This window comes from Bombina bombina, chromosome 1 (assembly GCF_027579735.1).
Source record: "Bombina bombina isolate aBomBom1 chromosome 1, aBomBom1.pri, whole genome shotgun sequence".
NCBI classification, from domain to species: domain Eukaryota; kingdom Metazoa; phylum Chordata; class Amphibia; order Anura; family Bombinatoridae; genus Bombina; species Bombina bombina.
In genome coordinates, this window is record NC_069499.1 from 544,304,113 (window position 1) to 544,327,985 (window position 23,873).

At 39.1% G+C, this 23,873-nt stretch overlaps 1 protein-coding gene across 6 annotated transcripts in view; it reads right to left on the reverse strand.

Moving 5' to 3' along the window:
• Positions 1 to 23,873, reverse strand: part of NBEAL1 (neurobeachin like 1) — a 759,124-nt gene that overhangs the window by 545,272 nt on the left and 189,979 nt on the right. For 4 of the 6 annotated variants that reach the window (XM_053698680.1, XM_053698677.1, XM_053698675.1 and 1 more), the window contains exons 9-11: positions 22,984 to 23,290; positions 20,386 to 20,492; positions 18,602 to 18,688 (exon numbers count right to left, since the gene is read on the reverse strand). In XM_053698680.1, coding sequence (XP_053554655.1) covers positions 18,602 to 18,688; positions 20,386 to 20,492; positions 22,984 to 23,290 — 501 coding nt within the window. The remainder of the gene's footprint in view (positions 1 to 18,601; positions 18,689 to 20,385; positions 20,493 to 22,983; positions 23,291 to 23,873) is intronic. The other 2 variants (XM_053698681.1, XM_053698678.1) reach the window with 1 other exon arrangement.

A 23,873-nucleotide genomic window follows, 5' to 3' on the forward strand; every position in this document is an offset into this window, starting at 1 on the left:
TACAACAAACAGAAGACTTGTATATGAAGTTAATCTTAAGGTACTTGATATTGCCACTGAAAATAATACAAGAACATAGTAAGAATTTAAAATCTCTTCCAAAAAAGCAATGATTTCAGAAGTTCCCCAACACCAACAATATAAACAAGGTCCCTCCACCAACACCACAAGGCACACACTTTGTTAGTCAGTTTTTAGCAAATAAATGCAAGCATGCTCCATACAGCTTATGATGCACCAGGCCAGCTACAAACACAAAAATTGTTTACTAGATTTGGTACAATAAACATTTTGCTATTTTTACCTGTAAGAAATAAGTAGCTTCTTACTCAGTTTATTCGAAAAGAAAAGGAGAAAAAGAGAAAATGTTTTAAAACTATTTTTGGAGGCTATGTTCTGCATCCAGTTGAGGTGACCTCTGCACAATGTTTTGTATTAAGTTGTGTTTTTTCCATTAGGTTATTATCACGTTCCTCATAGTGAGTGTGACCACATGACAGTGACAGATTATTAGTCTCCAAACTTTGAGATGTATAAATGATTAGAAAACCAAAAACAGTTAACAAAACTAAATATATCTTGTTCTAGAGAACAATGAAACATGACAGTGAACACATTTATCCCATACACTTGCCTATAATTTAAAACATTGCTCCATGTTCTGCAAACTGGTGTGAAGATTTATAGGTGAATGTATTATGAAAGCTTGCAATTGCAATACCTTTTTGTTAAGCATTAATGGTATAACATAGATCACTTTTGTTATTTTTTTATATTATAAAATTTTTGCTTTCAATCATTAAATAAAAATATCATATTCTATTATACAATTGACTATATGATATGACAGGAAGTTCACTCTAACTAACCACATGATACTTATAACACAGAAGAGTACAGTGGAATAAATGTGGAACTGTGATACAAGCACAAAGAATGTGCACTGTAACAAAGTAGCTTTAAGCATCATGCATGACCTTGATATGAGGGAAACGCTGCTCTATTCAAGTAAATAGTAGTGTTCTGTGCAAAAAAGGAGGCAGAAATAAAAATATTAATGTGCCAGGGAAGTAAAAATTAAGCTTTCAGGATTGAGAGAGGACACGTAAAAAAACGTTTCAACCTCAATTATAAACGTTTATATTTCGCTTAGTCTCTTTGGTTAAAACGTAGCCCCTTTTCATTATGGTATGCTTAAAAGTACAGTAAAATTACATTTTAAACAACTTTCCTATTGTACTTCTATTATCTAATTTGCATTGTTCTCGTCATGCTTTGTTGATACACACTTGGAAGCTAACTGCTGATTGGTGGCTGCACAAATATGGCTCTCGTCGTTGACTCACCAAATTTGTTTCCTCAGCTAGCTCTCAGTAGTGCATTTCTGTTCCTTCAACAAAGCATACCAAGAGAATTTAGCAAATGTGATATCAGAGGTAAACTAGAATATTTTTTTTAAATGTAATTTTCTGTCTAAATCATGAAAGAAAAAAATTGGGTTTCATGTCCATTTAAAGGTACAGCAAAGTCAAAATTAAACTTTCAAATGTACTTCAATTATCAAGTTTGTTTGGTATCCTTTGTTGAACAGTAAGTTCAGAAACAAGCTCAATACATCTTGTGAGCCAATAAGAAGAGAGATATATATGCAGACACCAATCACCAGCTAGTTCCCAGAAGTGTATTGCTGCTCCTAAGCAAATCAAGGTATACTCTTCAAAAAGGGATATAAATAGAACAAAGCAAATTTCATAATAGAAGTCAATTGGAAAGTTCTCTAAAATTGCATGCTCTATCTGAATCATGAAAGGAAACTCGGGAGCCTAGGTGTGTTGCAGTGTGTAGCAACTTTATACATGCAACATGTAGAGTGAGCTTTGAGTAGCTTTAGTCAATATACAAAAACATTTTATAGTAAAAGAGGTTATTGCTGGAGAGAACTGTTTAAATATGGAAGACTGAACACAAACTGAGAGTCCACCTATCTTTGAAAAGGAGAGATCTTGACAATGTGTATTTAGTAGCAAGCAAAGGCCGAGCTGCGGTTATTTCCTGTTGTCACTCGGCACTGCCAGCTGGTTACTTATACAACATTGCAAAACATACTGCTTGCTGCATGATTCTCCACATACATGCATATTAATGACCTCAGTATGCCCTTACAGAAAGAGGCAAATTTCAACTGAAGAGACAAACAAAAAGTAAAAAAAAGTTTGTTAAAATTGCTAAAATGCATGTCAAGTGGCCAGTCGTACAGAACGTTTCAAAAGCAGTAGAGAAACTATTTCATGTTTCAGATGTTGGTGTTAACTGTGAAAGTTTCATTTTGACTTCTGAGACCATTTAAACCCTTAAGACAGTTTTTTTTTTTTTGTTTTTTTTTTGGGCTTTTAACCTAAGAAAGGGGAAAAAATATTACTCTGGCTTCTGTATATACTGTCACAAAGGCTCTAGCTTGTGTACCAAATAAGAAAAGCTTTTGGTTTTGTCTGTTTAGTGTGATATAATCTGCCCCTGTTAAAGGATTATCAGGTTTGATTAACCAAAAATGAATGATTGTACCTTACACTGAGAAAGTACCAAGAAATACTTAGTTCTTGGTTTAGTGTTTAAGGATGTCATTTTGCAAGTGATTAATTCATTAATAAGCATATCGACTTCATCAATATAAGGCTTAAGATAACCATGTAACTAAGCTTTGGCTTTCGGAGGACATGCTCAGTCTTCAATCTCTGAAATGCTGCAAATAGTAAGTAATACCAATAAACCTTGTGAATCAATTAGAATTGCTAGAAGCTTGACAGACATACAGGATGCTTGCCTTGTCAGATATTGAAATAATGAACATTAAAAAAAAATTGATGCCTGATCTCTACCAACAACAGAAGATATTCAAGATGACTAAGAAACCATACTGTTCAATGCAAACCATTGAATACCTTAAATAACAACCTGGGAGAGGAGGTTCCGGTGGAAGAGGAGGAGCAAGCACGTGCTGCTGAGCTACCTGCTGAGCTACCTGCTGAGCTACCTGTTTCAGCCCTACAGCTGCTGGCGGTTGTTTTCGCGCCATACCCCAGTCTAGGGGATAGCTAACGGGTTAGCCAAGACAACGCACCTGAACCTGAACAGCGATAAACTCCATCCCGCTGTTATTGCAAGAAGGGAGGTGATATCCCCCCAAACAGACGAATCGAGGCCAACTGGCTTACCCGGCACTCTTAACCAACTGCTCTGAATCATAGACATAATTTGCCGGGTAAACTTAAACCCCCACTACCTCTTCAAAAGGCATAGATAATAACCCAGGAGAAACCCCTTTACCTTGGAAGATCCCTTTGCTCCTCTGCTCAGCTAAGGACAGAAATAAAGGAAAGTTCAACATTAGACGGCAACAACTGAAGCCGCATCTGTTGCAGCACGTACCTCATCTCCTGTTGCCGGGGTCTGCTTGCAGCGGGCTCTCCGGACTGCGTCTGCCCGGCGCACACTGCTCTCCCCCTTTCCGCCACGAACTGAGCAGAGGCGAGGCTGGGTCCTAATCCAACAGAGGACCAACTGCATCAAAGTCAGTACAGACGGGCCCACCCACCGCTGTGGTTGAATCCTTTCTCACCCCTCCCGCCAGCGTGCCCGGCATCACGGAACTCACACTGCGGAGTGATACTGAAACCTACATGTCTCCCTGAGGTGGCCCTCCCCTTGAGACTCCTCGCTGGATCTTTGGCTGTAGCGCAGATCACCCCATCCCTCTCCCACCGGTGCTGCGTGAGAGGGACTGGAGTAAGCGCTACCTGGAGGGCTAGGAACGAAGGAAAAAGCCCCTGCACGTAGGAAGCCTGCCTCTTGTTTCTCTTCCCTCTCTCCCACCGCTGCTGCGTGAGGGAGGGAGAGATAAATAGCTGCCTGAGGTCAAGACAAGGCAGAGGCACCTAAAGCTGCGGGAGCTGCATCTGCAGGTCTCAGGTAGGAGAGACACTCACCGTATATTCAAGAACCCCATCTTCCAGGGCAAGATAGAACACGGGGTACAGCTGGCGAGGAGAGGTGAGTTAACTATGCATCTTTAAGGACTTATCATTGTGCACCTTAAACTGAATGGGCTGCCTGGGTGAAGTTGGGGGAGCAGACAGGGATATCATATTCTTCTCCCAATATTAATATCAAGCATCTCCTTACCAAAGTCATAAAAGGGGGAAGGTAAAAGGGGAAAGAAGAAGAAGGGAAAGGAAAGGAGGGGAAGGGCTGACTAGCCCTATATTACTCATACTGCACTGAACTGGACGGACCACAGTGGACCGCGGTCCACTTAAATAAGAGCTTTATCTCTCAGACTATCTGTAAACTTTACTAACACCGGCTTGAACTCTGGTAAAGGCTAAAAGAATAGGGGGAGAGGAGGAGAAAAAGAGAGGGGAAGAGGAAAGAGCTAGCTGCTTTACATCTAATGAACATATTACTAACGTTGATTGTTTATTTTCTGGCTGACAGATTAACAGCTGCTTTCACCACGAAAAATCTGCTATTAAACTAATATGGACATTCATGTTTATCTTGCTTGCAGAATAACAACCTAACTGCTGGACATTTCATCTCCTAACATACTGATTAAATGCATACCTAAAATTTATAAGCTTTAAGGAAAATCTAATACACTGCATATTCTGTTCTAAATGTTTAGGATCTAAGTTTCTCTTTTATCCTTCTTTTTTTTCTTCTTTTCTGTAACTAACAATTTCTTCTAACTGTGTTTTTCTTGTGGCACAAGAGCAATTTGATTTTGTTGTCTAGGCAGATACGCTGTCCCAAGATTAATTGGTCTAATTTCACACTTAGAGATTCGAAAAACCAGGACACAGGTTTCCCTTCACTTAAAATATATCTAAAAGCCTGGAAATATTAGATTTTAGTTATAAAGGTAAGAAAGGCCTAATATAACAAAAATAATAAGAGAACTAAAGTCTATACCTACTTACTTTGATTAGGGGAACCTAATGATATTAAAGTAAACCTGAGTTCCTTTTTTTTAGAGAAGGATTTGGTTCTCTTGTCTCTAAGCTACACGTCATAGGCTCTCTGACTGGTATGGGGACTCTCAATTATAGGAAGCCACACACATCACTTCACTAAAACCAAGGGTGCCAACATATAAATCCCCCCTTTTTTTTTTTTTTTTTTTTTTTTCTTTTCTTCTCCCCCGTCCCTCACTCTCCTCACTCCCTCCCCTAAACCTCCTCACTCACTTGTCACTCACATCCCTATCCCTTCCAATAAATTCACGAATGTTTTGCAGCACAGCACAAGTTAATAATTGATCACCACTCACACCATTATCACGTCTTATGGACAAATTCCTCCACAGCCACTCTCGGACTCCCCCACCAGCCATGACAGCTAAAGTAAGAGATAGAAAAAATAAAAATAGCATAGAGCTACCCACAGAGGAACAATCAACCCCAACCAATCCCTTACACTTAAGTGAAACATTTAACATGCAGGCTCTGGTGACAAACATTGCAGAAGCTTTAAATCCTAAGTTTGATGCCCTTAGGGCAGAGATCAAACAAGAAATTGTATCACTATCGCAAGAACTGAGACACTTCACTAACAGGATTAGTGAAGTGGAACAAAGGGTCTCTGATCTTGAGGATCTCACACTTACTCATAGTGCAAGCATAGATGCCACCGCAACTAGTCTGTCCAAAATGCAAATCAAAATTGAAGATTTGGAAAATAGGGCCAGAAGGAACAACATCCGCATTATTGGCATACCTGAGGGGAAACAGCCTGAGAATCTAAATTTATTTATCACAGACACTTTAGTACAGTTACTTAAAATCCCTCCTAGCAATGCTCAAATAGTGGTAGAAAGGGCCCATAGAATAGGGAGGATGCAGGTTGATAATAGGGGCAATAATAGACCTAGGCCAGTAATAGCCAAATTGCTCAATTTCACTGATAAGGTAACCCTTCTACAACATTTTCGTAAAAATCAGCCCATCATGTTTAAAGAGAACAAGATTCTCCTATTTCAAGACTATTCAGCAGAGACGTCAGCGAGGAGAAGAAATATTGCTCCAATCTGCTCTAAATTTATTCAGCAGGGTTATCAGGCCTTAATTATGTACCCATCTAAACTTAAAGTTTTTGCCAGAGGAGGAACTCACCTTTTTGAAGGTGCACAAGAGGCAGAAAAATTCTTAAATCAATTAAGCTCTAGTGAGTAAACCGAACAGATATCAAGGACTCACTGTCATTGCTTTTTATCTTTCTTTTAAGGTAATGCTGACAGCGAAACTAGCCCAAAATAGCGTAGGTGTCTTGCGGGGGGTTTCCCTTTTTTTTTTTTTTTTTTTTTTTTTTCTCCAATTTCATATATCTATCTACTAAATTAAATGCTTAATTTTAAAATAGTATCTTGGAACGTAGGAGGTATCACCACTCCTATAAAGAGGAAGTCAATCATTTCTCAATTAAGGAAAATGAATACAGAAATAGCTTTCCTCCAGGAAACGCATCTTACCCTAGAAGAAGTTTTGAAGTTAAAAACATCATGGGTTAAGGAAGTGTTCGCCACTTCAGGACAGGGGAGAAAGAGAGGGGTAGCTATTTTGGTGGGGAAAAAGATCAATTCAGAAATTCTGCATGTTGGGACAGACCCAGAGGGGAGATCAGTGATCTTAAAAATAAAAATTGATAATCGTGTGTTCACAATGTGTAATGTCTATGCACCTAACACTCTTGATCCAGTGTTCTGGAATCAATTACAGACAGAGATACTCTCTGTACTGGAGGGTAACCTTATTCTCGCAGGAGATTTTAACATGGCTCCACAGTGTCCACTTGACAGGCTGAGACAAAACACAAAACAGAAAAAACATAAAAAAGACAACTTGGAATCTAAAATTTTCACTAGGCTTATGCAAAACTTAGGTGTTAGGGACATATGGAGGATGCAAAATCCCGATGCTAGAGAATATTCCTGCCTATCTAAAGCCCATAAAACATTATCAAGGATTGATCTTTTTTTGATAGACGAAAGACTCTGCACATTCGAGGTTAAGGCAAAAATCTTTCCTATATGTATATCTGACCATGGGCCAATATCTTTAGATCTCCAAGATAAACAGCCTAAGTTTAAGTTAAATCGCTTCTTTTCCCCTCTCACTTAGCATCAGACATGAAATTCAAGAACTGGCTAAGAGTTAAATTTAATGACTACGACCTCTGCAACTCAGATTATAGAGATCGTCCTGCCATATTTTGGGAGGCAGCAAAGGCAGTAATAAGAGGGGAAATCATAGCTTATATGGCCATATTAAATAAAAAAAGGCAACAAAGAGATAAGGAATTAACACATGCAGTTATAAACGCATATAACAGATTCCTTCTTGACTCAAATCCTGCAAATTGGACCAAGTATATCAGAGCAAAAAGCAACAAAGATGACTTTTTGCTATACAGAGAAACCCAGAATGAACTAAAACTACAGTCCAAATTATATAAATATGGCAATAAATCTGGGAAACTCCTAGCTAGATTGGTCAAAAGCGAGAAAAAGTCTTCGCTAATCGAAAAACTGGTGCTAGAAGGGAAGGAAGTATCTAAGCATGAAGAAATAGCGCAAGAAATGGAAAAATATTATCAGGTACTCTATTCATCTAGATATTCAGATTCACTTCGAGCAGAGGACTTTTGGAGTAAAATATCAGTCCCCAAGCTACCTACTGACATAGCCGAAGCTATCAATATGCAAATCACAGAGGAAGAAATTAAAAAAACAATTTCTGACCTCGCTCTGAATAAAACTCCTGGGCCAGACGGGTTACCCAATGAGCTATACAAAATACTATCTCCCGAAATATCAACCCATCTTTGTAAATATTATAATTCTATCTATATAAAGGGAGAAGAGATGACAAAACTTTTTACATCCTCCTACACAACCCTAATACTTAAAAGTGGAAAGGATCCAACTTCAAGGGGGTCTTATAGACCAATCGCTCTATTAAATTCTGATTACAAGATCTTTACATCAATCATTGCTCAAAGGTTACAAAAAATACTAGGTGACATCATTCATAAAGACCAAGCTGGTTTCTTAAATGCTCGAAATTCTGCAGCTAAAATTAGAGAGATTTTGGTAACATCAGAATATCTTTTTAATAATGAGGAGGAGGGGAGAAGAGGGGGAAGGACCTCACCAGATCTAGCGGTCATCTCGGTTGATGCCGAGAAGGCCTTCGATTCCGTTCACTACGACCATCTTTTCACTTCATTAGTGAAGTTTGGCTTCACAGGTAATTTCCTTCACTTTATCAAAAATCTTTATAAACAGCCTTATACAAGGCTAATCGTAAATAACTTGTTGTCATCCCAGATAGTACTGGGCAGGGGGACCCGTCAGGGCTGCCCCCTCTCTCCTCTCCTCTTTAACATCTGCATTGAACCTTTGGCAACTGCGATCAGGCAACAACTAGAAGGTATTAAAATACAGGATTATGAAATAAAGTTAGCCCTATATGCAGATGACATTCTAATTTATCTATCAAACAGTAAAAAAAATCTTCCTAAATTACTACAAATCATTGATCAATTTGGGTCCTTTTCTGGATATAAAGTAAATACTACAAAGTCAGAACTATGCTGGCTTAAAAAAAACAGTTCCTCTCCCAGTAATATTCCCTTCCGATTAGTAAAAGATTCATTTAAATATTTGGGTATCCACATCCCGAGTGATCCCAAAGATCTTTATAAGCTTAACATCCTACCAATCATATCAATATTCAGGGAAAAGCTCAGAAACTGGGAGAGTTTGCCACTCTCCATTTCTGGACGGATAGCACTTTTCAAGATGGTCCTCTTTCCAAAACTGTTATATGTTCTACAGAACACGGCGATAATGCTTTTGGACAGGGACATACGAGTAATTAATAGCTTACTTCGGAGGTTCATTTGGCAAAAAGCAAGACCCAGAATCTCCCTGACCAAATTGTCATCTTCTAAAGCTTGTGGAGGCTTTGCATTGCCGGACATAAAGTTTTATAATCTGGCATTCTTAGCGCGAATAACGGCGGATTGGATCTGTTCCAGAGACTATGTCCTGAACAACAAATTAGAAGAGAAAATTTGCTATCCATACACACCTATAGCTCTCCTACACTGTGAACTTAAAGAGTGGCCAGTTAATATTAGAGCACTTAAAATGTTCTCAAATCCCCTGAGGGCCTGGAAGAAAATAGGAAAGATCTTTGATTTTAACTGCCAGATATCTCAATATTTACCGTTAATAGGTAATCCTAAATTTCAGGCAGGCATAGACTCAGCGGTGTTTAAACATTGGCACGCATCAGGATTAAACAGACTTATACAATTCGTGGATCAAGAGAGAAAATGTATTATAGCATTTGATGAACTTAAAACTAACTTTAATCTTTCAAACAAGGATTTCTTTGCCTATCTACAGGTAAGGCACTACATCACAGATACTATGAGACCAATTAACTGGCGGTGTGACCTGGGTAGGCTGGAGCTCTGGCTGACGCTGGTAAGGAACGGGTTAATGTCAATTACCCCATGCTACCATCTACTGGGGGAAGGCAAAGGGGAACATCTCCTTGGAAAGTTAACCCAAGCTTGGAGCTTGGTTCTGCCACAAGAGCACATTGACAGCCAATTAATAAAAACCTCTATTTGTAGAGTATCTCAGGCCACAATCTCAGCCACCTGGAGAGAGGCTCATCTAAAACTTTTACATAAATATTATTATACCCCTGAGAAAGCATTTAAGTTCAAGAATCTAAATTTTGATAAATGCCCTAAGTGTTACATGGAGGCCGCAGACCTGAGACACATGATCTGGGATTGTCCATTGATTAGACAATGCTGGTATAAAGTTGAATTCTGGGCAAGAACGTCACTTAAAATCTCCCCTCTGGGTCTTTCACTGGTTCAGGTTATATTCTGTTTAAATAATCCAGAAGAACATAGCCCCAATGGAAAGTTAATTACCATAATTATTTTGGCAGTTAGGTATTTAATCTTCAAGAAGTGGAAGTCAAGAAACTTACCAACAGTACCAGAGATTAAAAATTTTCTTAAAAAGCAATGCATTATAGAGCAGCGAGACACCAATATTGATAAGGAATCGGATATTCAGTCCTTCTTTAATAAGTGGGCACCATTTATTAAGTCCCTTACACCGCCAGAAATTGATCAAGTAATATTTCCTTTTCAAAACTCAGAACTGGTACTTTTGGGATTATGGTAAAAGCAAGACACATTATCTTTTCTCTTTCTCCTGGTACGATACAGGAGAATCCTTTTGTTTTTTTTATTTTTATATATTTATAAATATATATATATATTTTTTTTTTTTTTTTTTTTTTCCCCCCTCGCAAGACTAACCTTGAACACGTTGATATTATTATCACCTGAGATAGCTTAGGATCTTATCTACAAGACATGACCTTCAATGTAAATCTCCAGGGATGACGATATATGCTCAGAGGAGGGGGGGGTGGGGGGAGAGGGAAAGATTGCTCCTGGCTTTGTTCCTGGCCATAGTTGTGATATTGATATTGACGGTTCTGTTGGGGGGAGGGGAGGGAGGGGAAAGAAAAAATGGGGATAAAATATACTCCAACAGAGAAATTATAATCATTTAGGAATGACAGAATGGAATTTAATTCATAGTATTTTTATTTTATTTCTTTTTTTATTTTTTCTTTATTTCTTTTGCTTGCTGATGTATCTTTGACTGTTTATTCTTTGTTTTGGAAATTATCAAAAAGGTATAAATCTGTTGGAGTTTAATAAAGATGATTTAAAAAAAAAAAAATAACAACCTGGGAGATGATGACAGCCTGAAAATTGTATCCAAGACAGGCAAAATATGAGAAGTATTGATTTTTGTGGAAAGGAAAATAAAGCTATGTATCTTTCACATATATCATATTATATGGTACAGAAACCTAAGGAACTCTACCTTCAATTAAATCACATGCATGTACTGCCTACTAAGTATCTGTTGACTTGGTCTTGAATCATAATAATGCACTCTAAGAAGAAATATGAACTGTCAGAAAACCTTTCCAGTCTCAAGAGGAATTATACATAACAATATGGACAATCTTTAATGTGTTTCAGAGAATTTTGTGTTCCTAGGGTTATGGTTATCGCTCAGGAGAAGTTTTGCAACAAATGTTTATGATCCTGGAAAAAATGTATCATAATAAAGTGAAAATAGCACCTGATGGTTATCAACAAGCCGCTTTCAGATTCTCGTTCACAGGCATAAAGGACATAATATTCTCTTTATAAATAAATAAAGCTGAGCATTGAAAGTGCAATACGAGTGACTCCTGCCACTTCCAACTTAAAAATATCTCTAAAAGTCATCACTTCCTAACTCAAGACACAGTTAAGATTCTTATCCACTCCATTCATTTCTTGCATTTACTTCTGCAATTCCATCTTCTCTGGTCTACCAAGCTACCGGCTGTCCCCTCTGCAATCCATCATGAAAGCATCTGCCAGGCTCATTTGCCTTAAGCATCACTCTACATCTGCTGCACCTTTGTCAACACCTCCACTGGCTTCCCTTAGCCTCAAGAACAAAATTCAAAATGTTGACTCTAACATACTGTCAGGGTGCCAGGAATCAGACTGAGACAAGAAGTGCAAAAATAATCACACCTTTATTAATAGCAAAAAATGATAAAAAGTCCAAAAGTCAAATAAAAAGCCAGGAATCAAAACCAGAGCTGGTAGTCAGACGAGCCGAGTCAGGAGCCAAAGCGAGTAGTCAGACGAGCCGGAATCAGGAACAAGGAGAACAGCAGAATCAAAAACAAGCCAGGGATCAGGAACCAGGAGGGACGTCAGACAGCCAGGTAATACACAGGAGCTCTCACAAACAGGTCTCAGACAACGCAAGGGCAAATAATACAGAACAGAGGCCCTTTAAATAATAAGTGATGACATCACAATTCTGAGACTGCATCCTGTCTCACACGGATGATGTACACCAGTCTGGCCATAAAAGGAAGTCCAGGAAATCAGCAGCATCACACAGTATGCACCAGAGTCAGCAGGAGAGGTGAGTAAAATGGCTGCCAGGAGAACATGGCAAACAAAACAGGGAAAAAAACCCTGACAGTAGCCTCTCCTCAACGACCCCTCCCCCTGCGGGAGGACAAAAGGCTTATTGGGGAAACGGGCATGGAAGGCACGGAGGAGGGCGGGAGCATGAACATCAGAGAAGGGAACCCATGAACGCTCCTCTGGACCGTAGCCCCTCCAGTGAACCAAATACTGTACGTGGCCCCTGGTCATACGAGAGTCAATAATGCTGCTGACCTCATACTCCTCATGATTGTCAAAAAATATAGGATGGGGACGAGGCAAAACAGTGGTAAACCGATTACAAACCAATGGTTTCAAGAGGGAGACATGAAAAACATTGGAGATGCGCATTGCAGGAGGAAGGTCAAGAGCGTTGACCACAGGATTGACCCGTCAGAGTATTCGAAAAGGACCAACATAACGGGGAGCCAGTTTATTGGAAGGCACACAAAGGTTCAAGTTGCAGGAGGACAGCCAAACTCTCTCACCAACCTGGTAGGAAGGCGCAGGCAGACGCCTACGATCAGCTTGGAACTTTTGGCGCTGCACAGAACGTTGAAGGCAGTCCTGAATCTGCACCCACATGGAACGAAGTTGCCGGAGATGCTCCTCCAAAGCCGGAATACCCTGAGACATGAATGAATCGGGCAACAAGGATGGTTGAAACCCATAATTCGCCATGAACGGGGATAACTTGGAGGAAGCATTAATAGCACTATTACAAGCAAAAAAGACATTGCAACAGAGGAACTGTTCCAGAGCTTGATTAGACCCTTCCGCAGCCCCATTGGATTGAGGGTGATATGCCGAGGAGAAGGAAAGCTGGATCCCCATTTGAGCACAAAAGGAACGCCAAAATCTGGAGACAAACTGGCTACCCCGGTCCAACACTATCTCCTTGGGTAACCCATGTAAACGGAAAACCTCCAGGAAAAAACTAAAGCAAGCTCCTGAGCGGTAGGCAACGTCTTCAAGGGAATGCAATGTGACATTTTAGAAAAAACGGTCAACCACCATAAGGATAACAGTATTGCCATTGGAAACAGGGAGCTCGACAATGAAGTCCATGGAAAGATGTGTCCAAGGACACTCACCATTAGCAATAGGTTGAAGAAGACCCACAGGAAGACATAGAGGAGTCTTATTCTGTGCACAAACTGAGCAGGAGGCAACATACGCAGCAACATCAGAACAAAGACCTGTCCACCAGAATTGTCGAGTGACAGACCAAATCATTTGGTTCTTGCCTGGGTGACCTGCGGCTTTAAAATAATGGTAAGTGTGCAAAAGTTTAGTTCGAAGATTCTCAGGAACAAAACACTTATTACTAGGTTTCTCAGGAGGTGCATTGGTTTGTGCAGCCAGGATTAGTATGTATAGTAGCAAAAATATGGTCAGGAGGTATAACTGGAGTAGGTACAGACTCCTCCTTGGACAGAGGCGAAAATTGTCGAGAGAAGGCATCAGTCCTAACATTCTTACTATCAGGCAGGTAGGAGACCACATAATTAAACCGAGACAAAAATAGCGCCCATCTGGCCTGTCGGGGCAACAAACGTTTTGCTTCAGATAGACAAGTTAAATTCTTGTGGTCAGTAAGAATGAGCACTGAATGCTGGAGACAATTTCTTAGAGAAGAAACCACATGGATGCAAGGACCCGTCAGGCATAGGACGTTGAGACAAGAGGGCACCTACTCGAGTATCAGACGCATTGACCTCAAGAACGAAAGGCAGGACAGGGTTAGGATGAGCCAGAACTGGAGCGGCAGCAAAGGCAGTCTTAAGACTATCAAAGGCCTTAATGGCAGTAGGTGACCAATGGAGTGGCTCATTCTCTTTACGGGTCATGTCTGTGATGGGTTTGACCAAGGAAGAAAACTTTTTAATAAACTTTCTATAGTAATTGGCAAACCCCAAACAACGTTGAATAGACCGAAGACCAACTGGGCGAGGCCACTGCAGAACTGCAGATAACTTGTCAGGATCCATGGAGAACCCTGCAAAGGAGATAACATAACCTAGGAAGGTTACTCACATTTCTCAAGTTTACAAAACAGGCCATTCTCACGTAGTCTCTGAAGAACCTGTGTAACATCAGAACCATGAGCCTCAAGTGTGGGTGAGTGTAGGAACACCATAACACACTGTTGCAATATATCTCGTAGGACATCATTAATAAATTGCTGGAAAACAGCAGGAGAATTACATAGGTCAAAGGGCATTACAAGATACTCATAATGCCCGCTCCTGGTGTTAAATGCTGTTTTCCATTCGTGGCCCTCCTTGATCCTAACAAGACCGTAGCTCCCTTGAGGCGGTCAAAGAGTTCCGTAATGAGCGGAATAGGGTAAGCATTCTTAATGGTAAGACGATTAAGACCCCTATAATCGATGCATGGTCTTAACTCGCCACCCTTTTTCTTCACAAAGAAGAAGCCAGCCCCTGCAGGAGAGCAGGATTTGCGGATGATCCCCCGTGACAGAGCATCGGCAACATACTCCTCCATAGCACAATTCTCCGCAACAGATAGAGGGTAAACCCGGCCCCGAGGAGGAATGGCTCTGGGCTCCAGGTCTATGGCACAATCATTAAACCGGTGAGGAGGCAACGTACCGGCACGCACCTTGTCAAAAATGTCTAGGAACTCTCGGTACTCCTCTGGCAATTGAGATACCGAAGAAGTGCACAAGACTTTAACTGGTTTCTGAAGACAAGTGGAAATACATTGCAGAGACCACAACAAAATTTCGGACCTGCGTCAGTCGAGACTGGGATTGTGCTTTTGGAGCCAGGGATAACCCAGAACAACTGGAAAATGTGGAGAGTTTATCACCTGGAACTGGAGGGTTTCAAAATGGAGAGCCCCAACAGCCATGGATAACGGAGCAGTTTCGTGAGTAACGAGTGCGGGCTGAAGGGGTTTCAAAATGGAGAGCCCCAACAGCCATGGATAACGGAGCAGTTTCGTGAGTAACGAGTGCGGGCTGAAGGGGCCTGCCATCAATGGCCTCAATAGCAAGCGGAACGGACCGAGACAAAACAGGAATGGAGTGCTTTGATACAAAAGCACTGTCAATGAAATAGCCCGAAGCACCGGAGTCAACAAGAGCCTGGGTGACTATGGAGGAGTCCACCCAGGAAAGGACAACCCTGACCAAAGGTTTCTCCTTTAGCGGTTCCGGGGACGAGGATAAACCACCCAAGGTCCGCCCCCAACAGGACCTTAGGTGTGAGCATTTCCCGGCCGTGTAGAACAAGACTTCAAAAGGTGGCCCTGTAACCCACAATAGAGGCAGAGCCCCTCTCTCCTCCTAAAGGCCCTCTCCGCCATGGAGAGACGCGTGAATCCCAACTGCATCGGCTCAGCAGTACCTGGTGACTCGGGACCAGGAGGCATGGGAGGAGAGGGAGGCATGGGAACGAATACGTGGGAGACAAGAGAACAGGAGGTTTCCGCAAGCGCTCCTTGAAAGAGGGCCTCTCACTTAGTCTGATGTCAATAAGGATCAAAAAAGACACCAATGCCTCGAGATCTTCTGGTAAATCTCTGGCAGCAACTTTGTCTTTAATCGCATCAGAGAGCCCATGAAAGAAGGCAGCAACAAGGGCTTCATTGTTCCAACCTACCTCTGCGGCAAGCATATGGAACTCAATGGCATACTGAGCACCAGATCTTGTACCTTGCTGAATGGACATGAGTCGTTTAGCAGCAGAGGAGGAGTGAGCCGGAACATCAAATACCCTTTGAAAGGAGGCCACAAATTCAGGGTAATTTCAAATCACAGTTTTATTAGTCTCCCACAAGGGAGCTGTGTCAGAGAGTAATAAGATGAGAAATCCCACCTTAGCTCTGTCAGAGGAAAACGCCTGAGGTAACATCTCAAAGTAAATGCCCACCTGCTTCAAAAACCCTCTGCACTGATTAGGATCGCCTCCATATCGCTGAGGTAGAGGTGCAGAACAGGACATGCTCCTGGTAGGACTAGGTGCAGCAGCGGCAACAGGAGCAGCTATAACTTGCAGAACAATTTGGTCTAAATGTGCAGTGCGAGTCAGCAGGACTAGTGCAAATTGATCCAAGCGGTGATCCTGTTCATCCATCCTGGAAATTATAGCAGGTAAAGGTGGATTATTAGCACCATCAGGATTCATGGCCCTTGCGTAATGTCAGGGTGCCAGGAATCAGACTGAGACAAGAAGTGCAAAAATAATCACACCTTTATTAATAGCAAAAAATAATAAAAAGTCCACAAGTCAAATAAAAATCCAGGAATCAAAACCAGAGCTGGTAGTCAGACAAGCCGAGTCAGGAGCCAAAGTGAGTAGTCAGACAAGCTGGAATCAGGAACAAGGAGAACAGCAGAATCAGGAACAAGCCAGGGATCAGGAACCAGGAGGGACGTCAGACAGCCAGGTAATACACAGGAGCTCTCACAAACAGGTCTGAGACAACGCAAGGGCAAAGAATACTGAACAGAGGCCCTTTAAATAATAAGTGATGACATCACAATTCTGAGACTGCATCCTGTCTCACACGGATGATGTATACCAGTCTGGCCATAAAAGGAAGTGCAGGAAATGAGCAGCATCACACAGTATGCACCAGAGTCAGCAAGAGAGTTGAGTAAAATGGCTGCCAGCAGCACATGGCAAACAAAACAGGGGAAAAACCCTGACACATACAAAGCCCTTACCAACATTACACCCTGCTATACTTCTGCCCTTGTCTGCAAATACGCCCCATCCCACCCCCTCTGTTCTGCCCAAGACCTACTTCTCTCATCATCTCTCATTACATCCTCACACTCTCGTGTGTAAAACTTTTCTAGAACGGTACCTATCATATGGAACTCCTTGCCTAGCTCAGTCAGACTTTCCTCTAGTCTCAAAAACTTTGTGTTCTTTAAAAACATATCTGTTCATGGATGTTTACAACTTAGTTTAAGATGTCTCTACTACTTATACTTCCCTTTCCCTCAACTTCCCCAAGTACATCCTTTAGAATGTAAGCTTGCAAGTCCAGGTGTCCTGTTGATCATGGTATGCAAAGATGGTTTACAGCTTACAGTGACTCAAGGGCAGAACCCTCTACCCTTATGATTTATGTCTTCTGATTATTATACTCCATAACTGTATACTTAATGATACAGCGCTGCATAGTAAATTGGCGTTTTATAAATAAACAATGATGATGATAATAGTAATAAAAGAGAAATATTCATGAAAGATAATGCTTTCAATAGCTCAAAGGAAATGTAATACTTGAACATTTTATTAAAGTTCATGTAATACCTTATATGTGAATGCTATACCTTTTTAAAATCAAACTTGCAACAGTGTATATAGAAAAAACTCCAGGACCAGTAGGGACCATTTGTGAAGACTACATCCATAGAACCTAGAGAAGGTACTTTGTCTTTTGGTTTCAGTATAGTCAGCATCTCTTTAAAATTACCTGCAAGCTTTAAACTAAATGTTATATAAGAGTTATTCAGAACGTGCTCATTTGAGAAATACTAGATTGAGATGTTATGAGCTTTCAGTGCATGAGAAAAATCCTAAAAGAGATGCGCTATTGATGCTATATCAGTGTGCAGTGAACAAAAGACAGAATATTCCTTCTTCTTAAAATAGTTTTTCAAAGTCACTCAAAAAGGAGATCACTAAGTTTAGGTATGTGGTTAATGAATTGGCTACTCATCTTCATTTAATCTGTATTCAAAAATGTTAAATCAATTTGCTCTCTGGCTTCAAAATCTTGTTTATATATCTAAATGTTCAATCATTCCAATAAGCCTCTTTACAGTTTAGGCAAATTAACAGACCTGTGCATCAAACCTCATAAAATATCTACACATTCAGACAGACATACACTCACAGGATTCCATATTCCCAGTCCACCGAAATGCTGAAACAGATAAACAATAGTCATACTAAACATTATAGTGAAATTGACAGTTTCATTTTCCTACTCATAACTTCAACTCAGCTTGGTTATGTGCTATAAGAATTGGCGTCCAGCAACGATCAACCAAACAAATATTTATGCTGTTTTCAAATATTTCTAGGGCATAATTAATGTAATTGCACTACTTATACACTGCATGTTACTCGGCACATAGAAAAGTTTGCTGGAATTTTTTTCTTTCTTAATTCTTTTATATTAATCTGAAAAAGGATGATAGCATAGAAAATGTCAACAGGTACTTTCCTTTTTTTTTTTTTTTGGATATTGTTATTCAGTTGTTGCAGATCCATCTTGCAGTCATATTTAAGCATCATATAAAGTATGGAGCGCTGAATATGCATTATATTAAGTTCAATAATGTTCATCTTTTAAAACCAATAAATAGAATGAATGGAATTGTAATTTGAGCAAATGTGAACAAAACAAGCTGAGTTGAAGAAATGTTAAGGAAATGTTATGCTGTGCAGTTTTCTGCCTAGACGTAGATGTTGTGGACTATGAATACCTGATTATCATTCATTTCTGTCAGTAATTTGTTGGCAAGTTCTTTTTCACTCTTGTCTGCCCCTCTAGTGTTAGCGCTTAACAAAAGCTGCGGGATGAAGACAAGAACATTGCAGAGAGGTGTATTAACAAGTTAGCAACAGGGAGACAGGAATCTGGACTTTGGTGGCTCAACAGAAACATGCAACTGATGCATGTTTAACAGTGAAAAACACATTTCGTTTAATCGGTATTAAGTTATTTGGGTCATTTCAATAGTAGTATTCACTTCTTCCCATGTGTATGGAAGCAAATAGTGCTACATCCTACACTTGTTACCTTTAAAAAGTGTCGCCCATGTTTTTCTAAAGGATAAAATATATTACTATTACCAAAACAAATGCAGTTTACTTTATAGTACTTTCCATTAAAAGGCAAGTTAAATAAAATATTTGCTACACTTCCTTCTTTCTTGACTAATCATAGTCTCTATTAAAAATCTATGATCTTCCAAACCAATTTTGAAAAAGGTATAAATAGGGGTCACAAAAAATAAATAACAGCAAGAGAATATAATAAAACTGTATATTTGTTAAGTTTATTTTCAATGCTCCCTCAATAGCACTCAACCATACTTATGTTACTATGTAGAAAAAAACATGTTGGGTTGGAAGAGAATGTGGGGTGCCCTGGTGTATGAACCCCCTTTTCACCCTAAAAAAAGTGCCATCTTCTAAGCGACATCTCTGTTTCTTTCCACACGGCCAAGATTCTTGCCAGTTGCCAGCACAGACATTAGTAAGGACTTCACTCATAACAACTGGGACACCCTAGATAGCACAGCTTCCATTTCTGCCAAGACCCTTTGTAGGGATTTGTCACCCTGATACTCAAAGTGCCAAGAGGTTTAGGTCTTATACAGAGCAGGAAAGGGAAGCTTAAAATAAATAAATAAAGACATAAAAGGAGAATAAAATACATACATGCCCAGAGAAACTAATGATAATGGATATATGGGTATGGTCTTCTTTATAAAGCTTACATGTGAAGGACGTGATCAGATTCAAGTCCTCTTGATTAAAAAGAGAATATGATTGGGAGAAAAGTAAAAATAATTTAAATAGAATGTGTTTAAGAAAATTGAAGGGTTCTTTATATTATTGTTCTTATGGTCAGTGGTTTGCTTTATAACACATGATTTCAGCTGCAGAACTTAAGGCAGAGATTCTCAACCTTTTTTTGACACCAGAAAATAGTTAAATTATTTTTCAGAAGTATCATGCTCTCATTGCCGCGCTTTCATATAAATGACAGAACAGTTTTGTGTTCCTTTAACTGGAGAGCAGGTTATCAGTAGATTAAAGTACATCAACATTTCCCTTCAATAATTCTCTTTGTATTTTTATAAAGAAACACAATATTACATTATTTACATCTAATAAATGTGTGGGTTTAAACTGGGAATGTGTGGGTTTACACTGGGTGCGTCTCCCTCCCATCTTTGTCAGTATTCCTCTAATACTGGAAATGTAAAATTTGACTTTGCATTAATGTACAGCCATTTCTTTCTCTGGTTAACACTTCAAAATAAGTAATAATGTCACTGCATGATGCTGTTATTGGTACGTGCAAGACAATGCAACAAACAGTAGTTAGCTAATGAAACCCAGGGCAGGAGTTAAAACAGTTTTGTATTAACGCAGAAGCTATTAAAAATTTGCCATACTCAAAGCAAAATATATATGATGGTCACTAATTTAACAGACAAAACAAAACAAGCCAATGGTAGCGACTAAAGCTGCTTACCCTACAGTTCTGAAGCAGTCGAATTAGATGTTCAAAACAGTTGCTATTGAGGAAAATAGCTTGGAGAACTGGTCTGTCTGTGCAGTTTAACATCGCAGTCATGCAGTCTGTATGAAAAGCAATACGATCATTACACTAACAGTACAAATATATAATAGTAGAAATAGACTACAATCTAAAAATTACAACACATACACAATAAATGCTACTCTTTCATGCAACATTTTAAAGAACCTAGTGCCCCTTTAATCACTGCCAAAATATACAAATCTTATTATAATGTCACAATTATATCACATTCATTTTTAATTCCCTTTATCATAAAATACAAATGTAATATATTTGCAGACTTCTGTGCTTTCTTTGATTCCCGTTAATTGAGTATGTAATGATTAAAGGCAGTGTGACAGGCTACTAATTACCATCTAAGAACTAGGAGCTTATCAAAACTTTTTCTTTAGATACTGTGCTATGGTAAGACTTGAGGGAAATAAATAAAATGTCAGGTCTCATTGTTTTGCTTTTCTGAGGACACTACATAATTTCTTTTGACCAGCCAAGAAGGCACAATATCTATAATTTTAATATTTAGGCTTTATAAAAAAAAGGTTTTATAACCACATATAATAGAGTATTGTTATTCTATAAGCCTAATATTTAGATATTGCTATTTGTAAGCTTATTCAGTGGAGAGATGGCAGTGAACATACATTTGCATAAATCAAATCTTTATGATGACACTAAATCATAAAATTCAACTCAGCTGAATGTTCTTTTTCATTATTATAAACTGTTGTCTTTTTATTTGCTCTAAAAACAGATCCCTTGTACCTATGTAATTACAGGATAGATGAGACCTTGCTATGGACAAAAAGCTTGTAGGTATAGTAACTACTAACATGGACATCTTTGAGTATTGACTTGCTTTGCAAATTTCCAGGGTCATATGGAATGTATATGTTATGATTTTGTGTAAAAAATGTGATTGTCTCATTAACTCTAGAGAGGCCAAATGAAAATTCTACAACCTCGGTTTTCTATGAAATTCTTCAAATTGATTAAAACAAATATTGATTTGCAGATTTTTGCAGCAAAGCTAAATTACAGTTTTCCACACCACAAGTTTAGTTGTGTCCTTTTATAATTCACCATATATAATTATGTACTAAAACTGATGTTTGGTTCTACATGGCCAGAAAATATTTTTGGGACAGACTTAAAGGCTTTTACCAACCCCTTTTTTAAAAATGTGCAAATAAAGTTATTTTTTAATTCAGGTTGTCATTTCTGTATGCAATGTGCATTAGATTTCAGATACATAATAATGAACAGAATATGTGGTTTTAATGCTTCCTTTTTGCCGCCATCAAGAGGTGATGATGCTTAAAGACTTCTTTTTAATTTAATTTTAAGAAATACAGAAAGAAGCTTTCAATTAAAGGGACAGTCTAGGCCAAAATAAACTTTCATGATTCAGATAGAGCATGTAATTTTAAACAATTTTCCAATTTACTTTTATCACCAATTTTGCTTTGTTCTCTTGGTATTCTTAGTTGAAAGCTTAACCTAGGAGGTTCATATGCTAATTTCTTAGACCTTGAAGCCAACCTCTTTCAGATTGCATTTTAACAGTTTTTCACCACTAGAGGGTGTTAGTTCACATATTTCATATAGATAACACTGTGCTCGTGCACGTGAAGTAATCTGGGAGCAGGCACTGATTGGCTAGACTGCAAGTCTGTCAAAAGAACTGAAAAAAGGGGCAGTTTGCAGAGGCTTAGATACAAGATAATCACAGAGGTTAAAAGTATATTAATATAACTGTGTTGGTTATGCAAAACTGGGAAATGGGTAATAAAGGGATTATCTATCTTTTAAAACAATAAAAATTCTGGTGTAGACTGTCCCTTTAAAGGAGCATTAAACACATGTGAATACATTATCAGCCCATGCATAATATGAAGACAATGCAATAACACTTTGAATTTTTAAATGAGCAGTAGATGTATTTATTTTTAAAAATTTCAGTCTCCTTCCATTTCCCTGTCCCCGGTATAATATGACAGCTATCAGTCAACTTGAACATGCTTAGTAGGTGTTGGTGCCTCATTAAGTGTGCATATAAAAAGTATGTGCAGTTTGATAATCAAAGTAAACTGGAAACAGGGGCAAAACTGCTATTGGTGCAGAAGGTACAGTGGCACCAGGACTCAAGAGCTGGGGGGCCATAGAAGCCAGTCTATACATAGACGTTTGCCTATGTTATAAATATCTGCGTATACATACTCATCATTACTGTGCAGCGTGTTCACTATTAACGTATATATATTGCATCATTATACAGCATAGCATATTCATCAGAGTCTACATATGCATCATATGCATACAGAGCAGTGTACTCATCAGGGTATAGTGTATAGAAACTCACAACATTATACAACACAGTGTGCTCACTGTCATTTTGCACTAGGCCCTCTGTTATGTAGGAATGCTACTGATTGCAAAGTTATATATTACTTATGCTTCGATCAAAACATTATGGTAAAAGTAAAAGAAAGTGATCAAAGTACACCTTCATCCAGTGGACTAGAAACTTACTTAGCATCTTTATCTGAAGTGTGATGAACCTGTTCTCCCACTGCCTGGACCTCTTCAAGCTATGTAAAGCTGAATGATCTGAGTTAAGCAGCTTAAAGTAATGCTCCAGAATGGTGCTGATCTCAACCTGCCTCTGGTCAGAGCTGCTAATCAGCAGGATGTGAACAACTTCTGTCAGACACTTGAGGGTTAGCTCTGCCTTACGGCTCACTTCATCTGGGTCACGGTCATCACATGTGTCACAATCTGCCAAGACACGCATCAAAACCTCCATGGTTGCCGGTGAGATGACTTGAAGTGCATTTCTCTAAACCATAATAAAATCACACAAAATAAATGTATTTTGTTGTAAAGTATATGTTTTGGAACCAAGTCATTACATTGAACGTAACTAAAAATTAAATGTTCGATAAGTGACTTTTTATGGTATAGGAACACTGAAGAACTGTTTTTAGTCTCTGTATTTTTTAGCTTATAGGATATTTATAACATTTCATAAAAAATAAATAAAAATAAAAAAGATATTCACAGTATTGGTGGATAGCAAAGAATGACAAGGCTGCACTCATAAAATCTTTTTTTATTTATACCTTTATACAAGCCTAAAGGAACCCCCACACAAAACCCCTTAGGAGTGAAAAAATACAAACACATGAGCCAGTATAAACAATCCTAAATTATTCTCATTTTTCAATGTATAGAGCACATCACACTACTTAAGAAATGTTTGTCCTTTTGTCCATCAGCGAGTCTTGATAAGTTTGAATTTATAAAGGACCTGAACCTCTATGCCAGGAAGCTTGTATTAAAGAAAACAATAGGTAGAGGTAGAGTTCCAGACTCGCTGATGGACACAAGTGACAAACAATTACTGGATGACTTGGTATCTC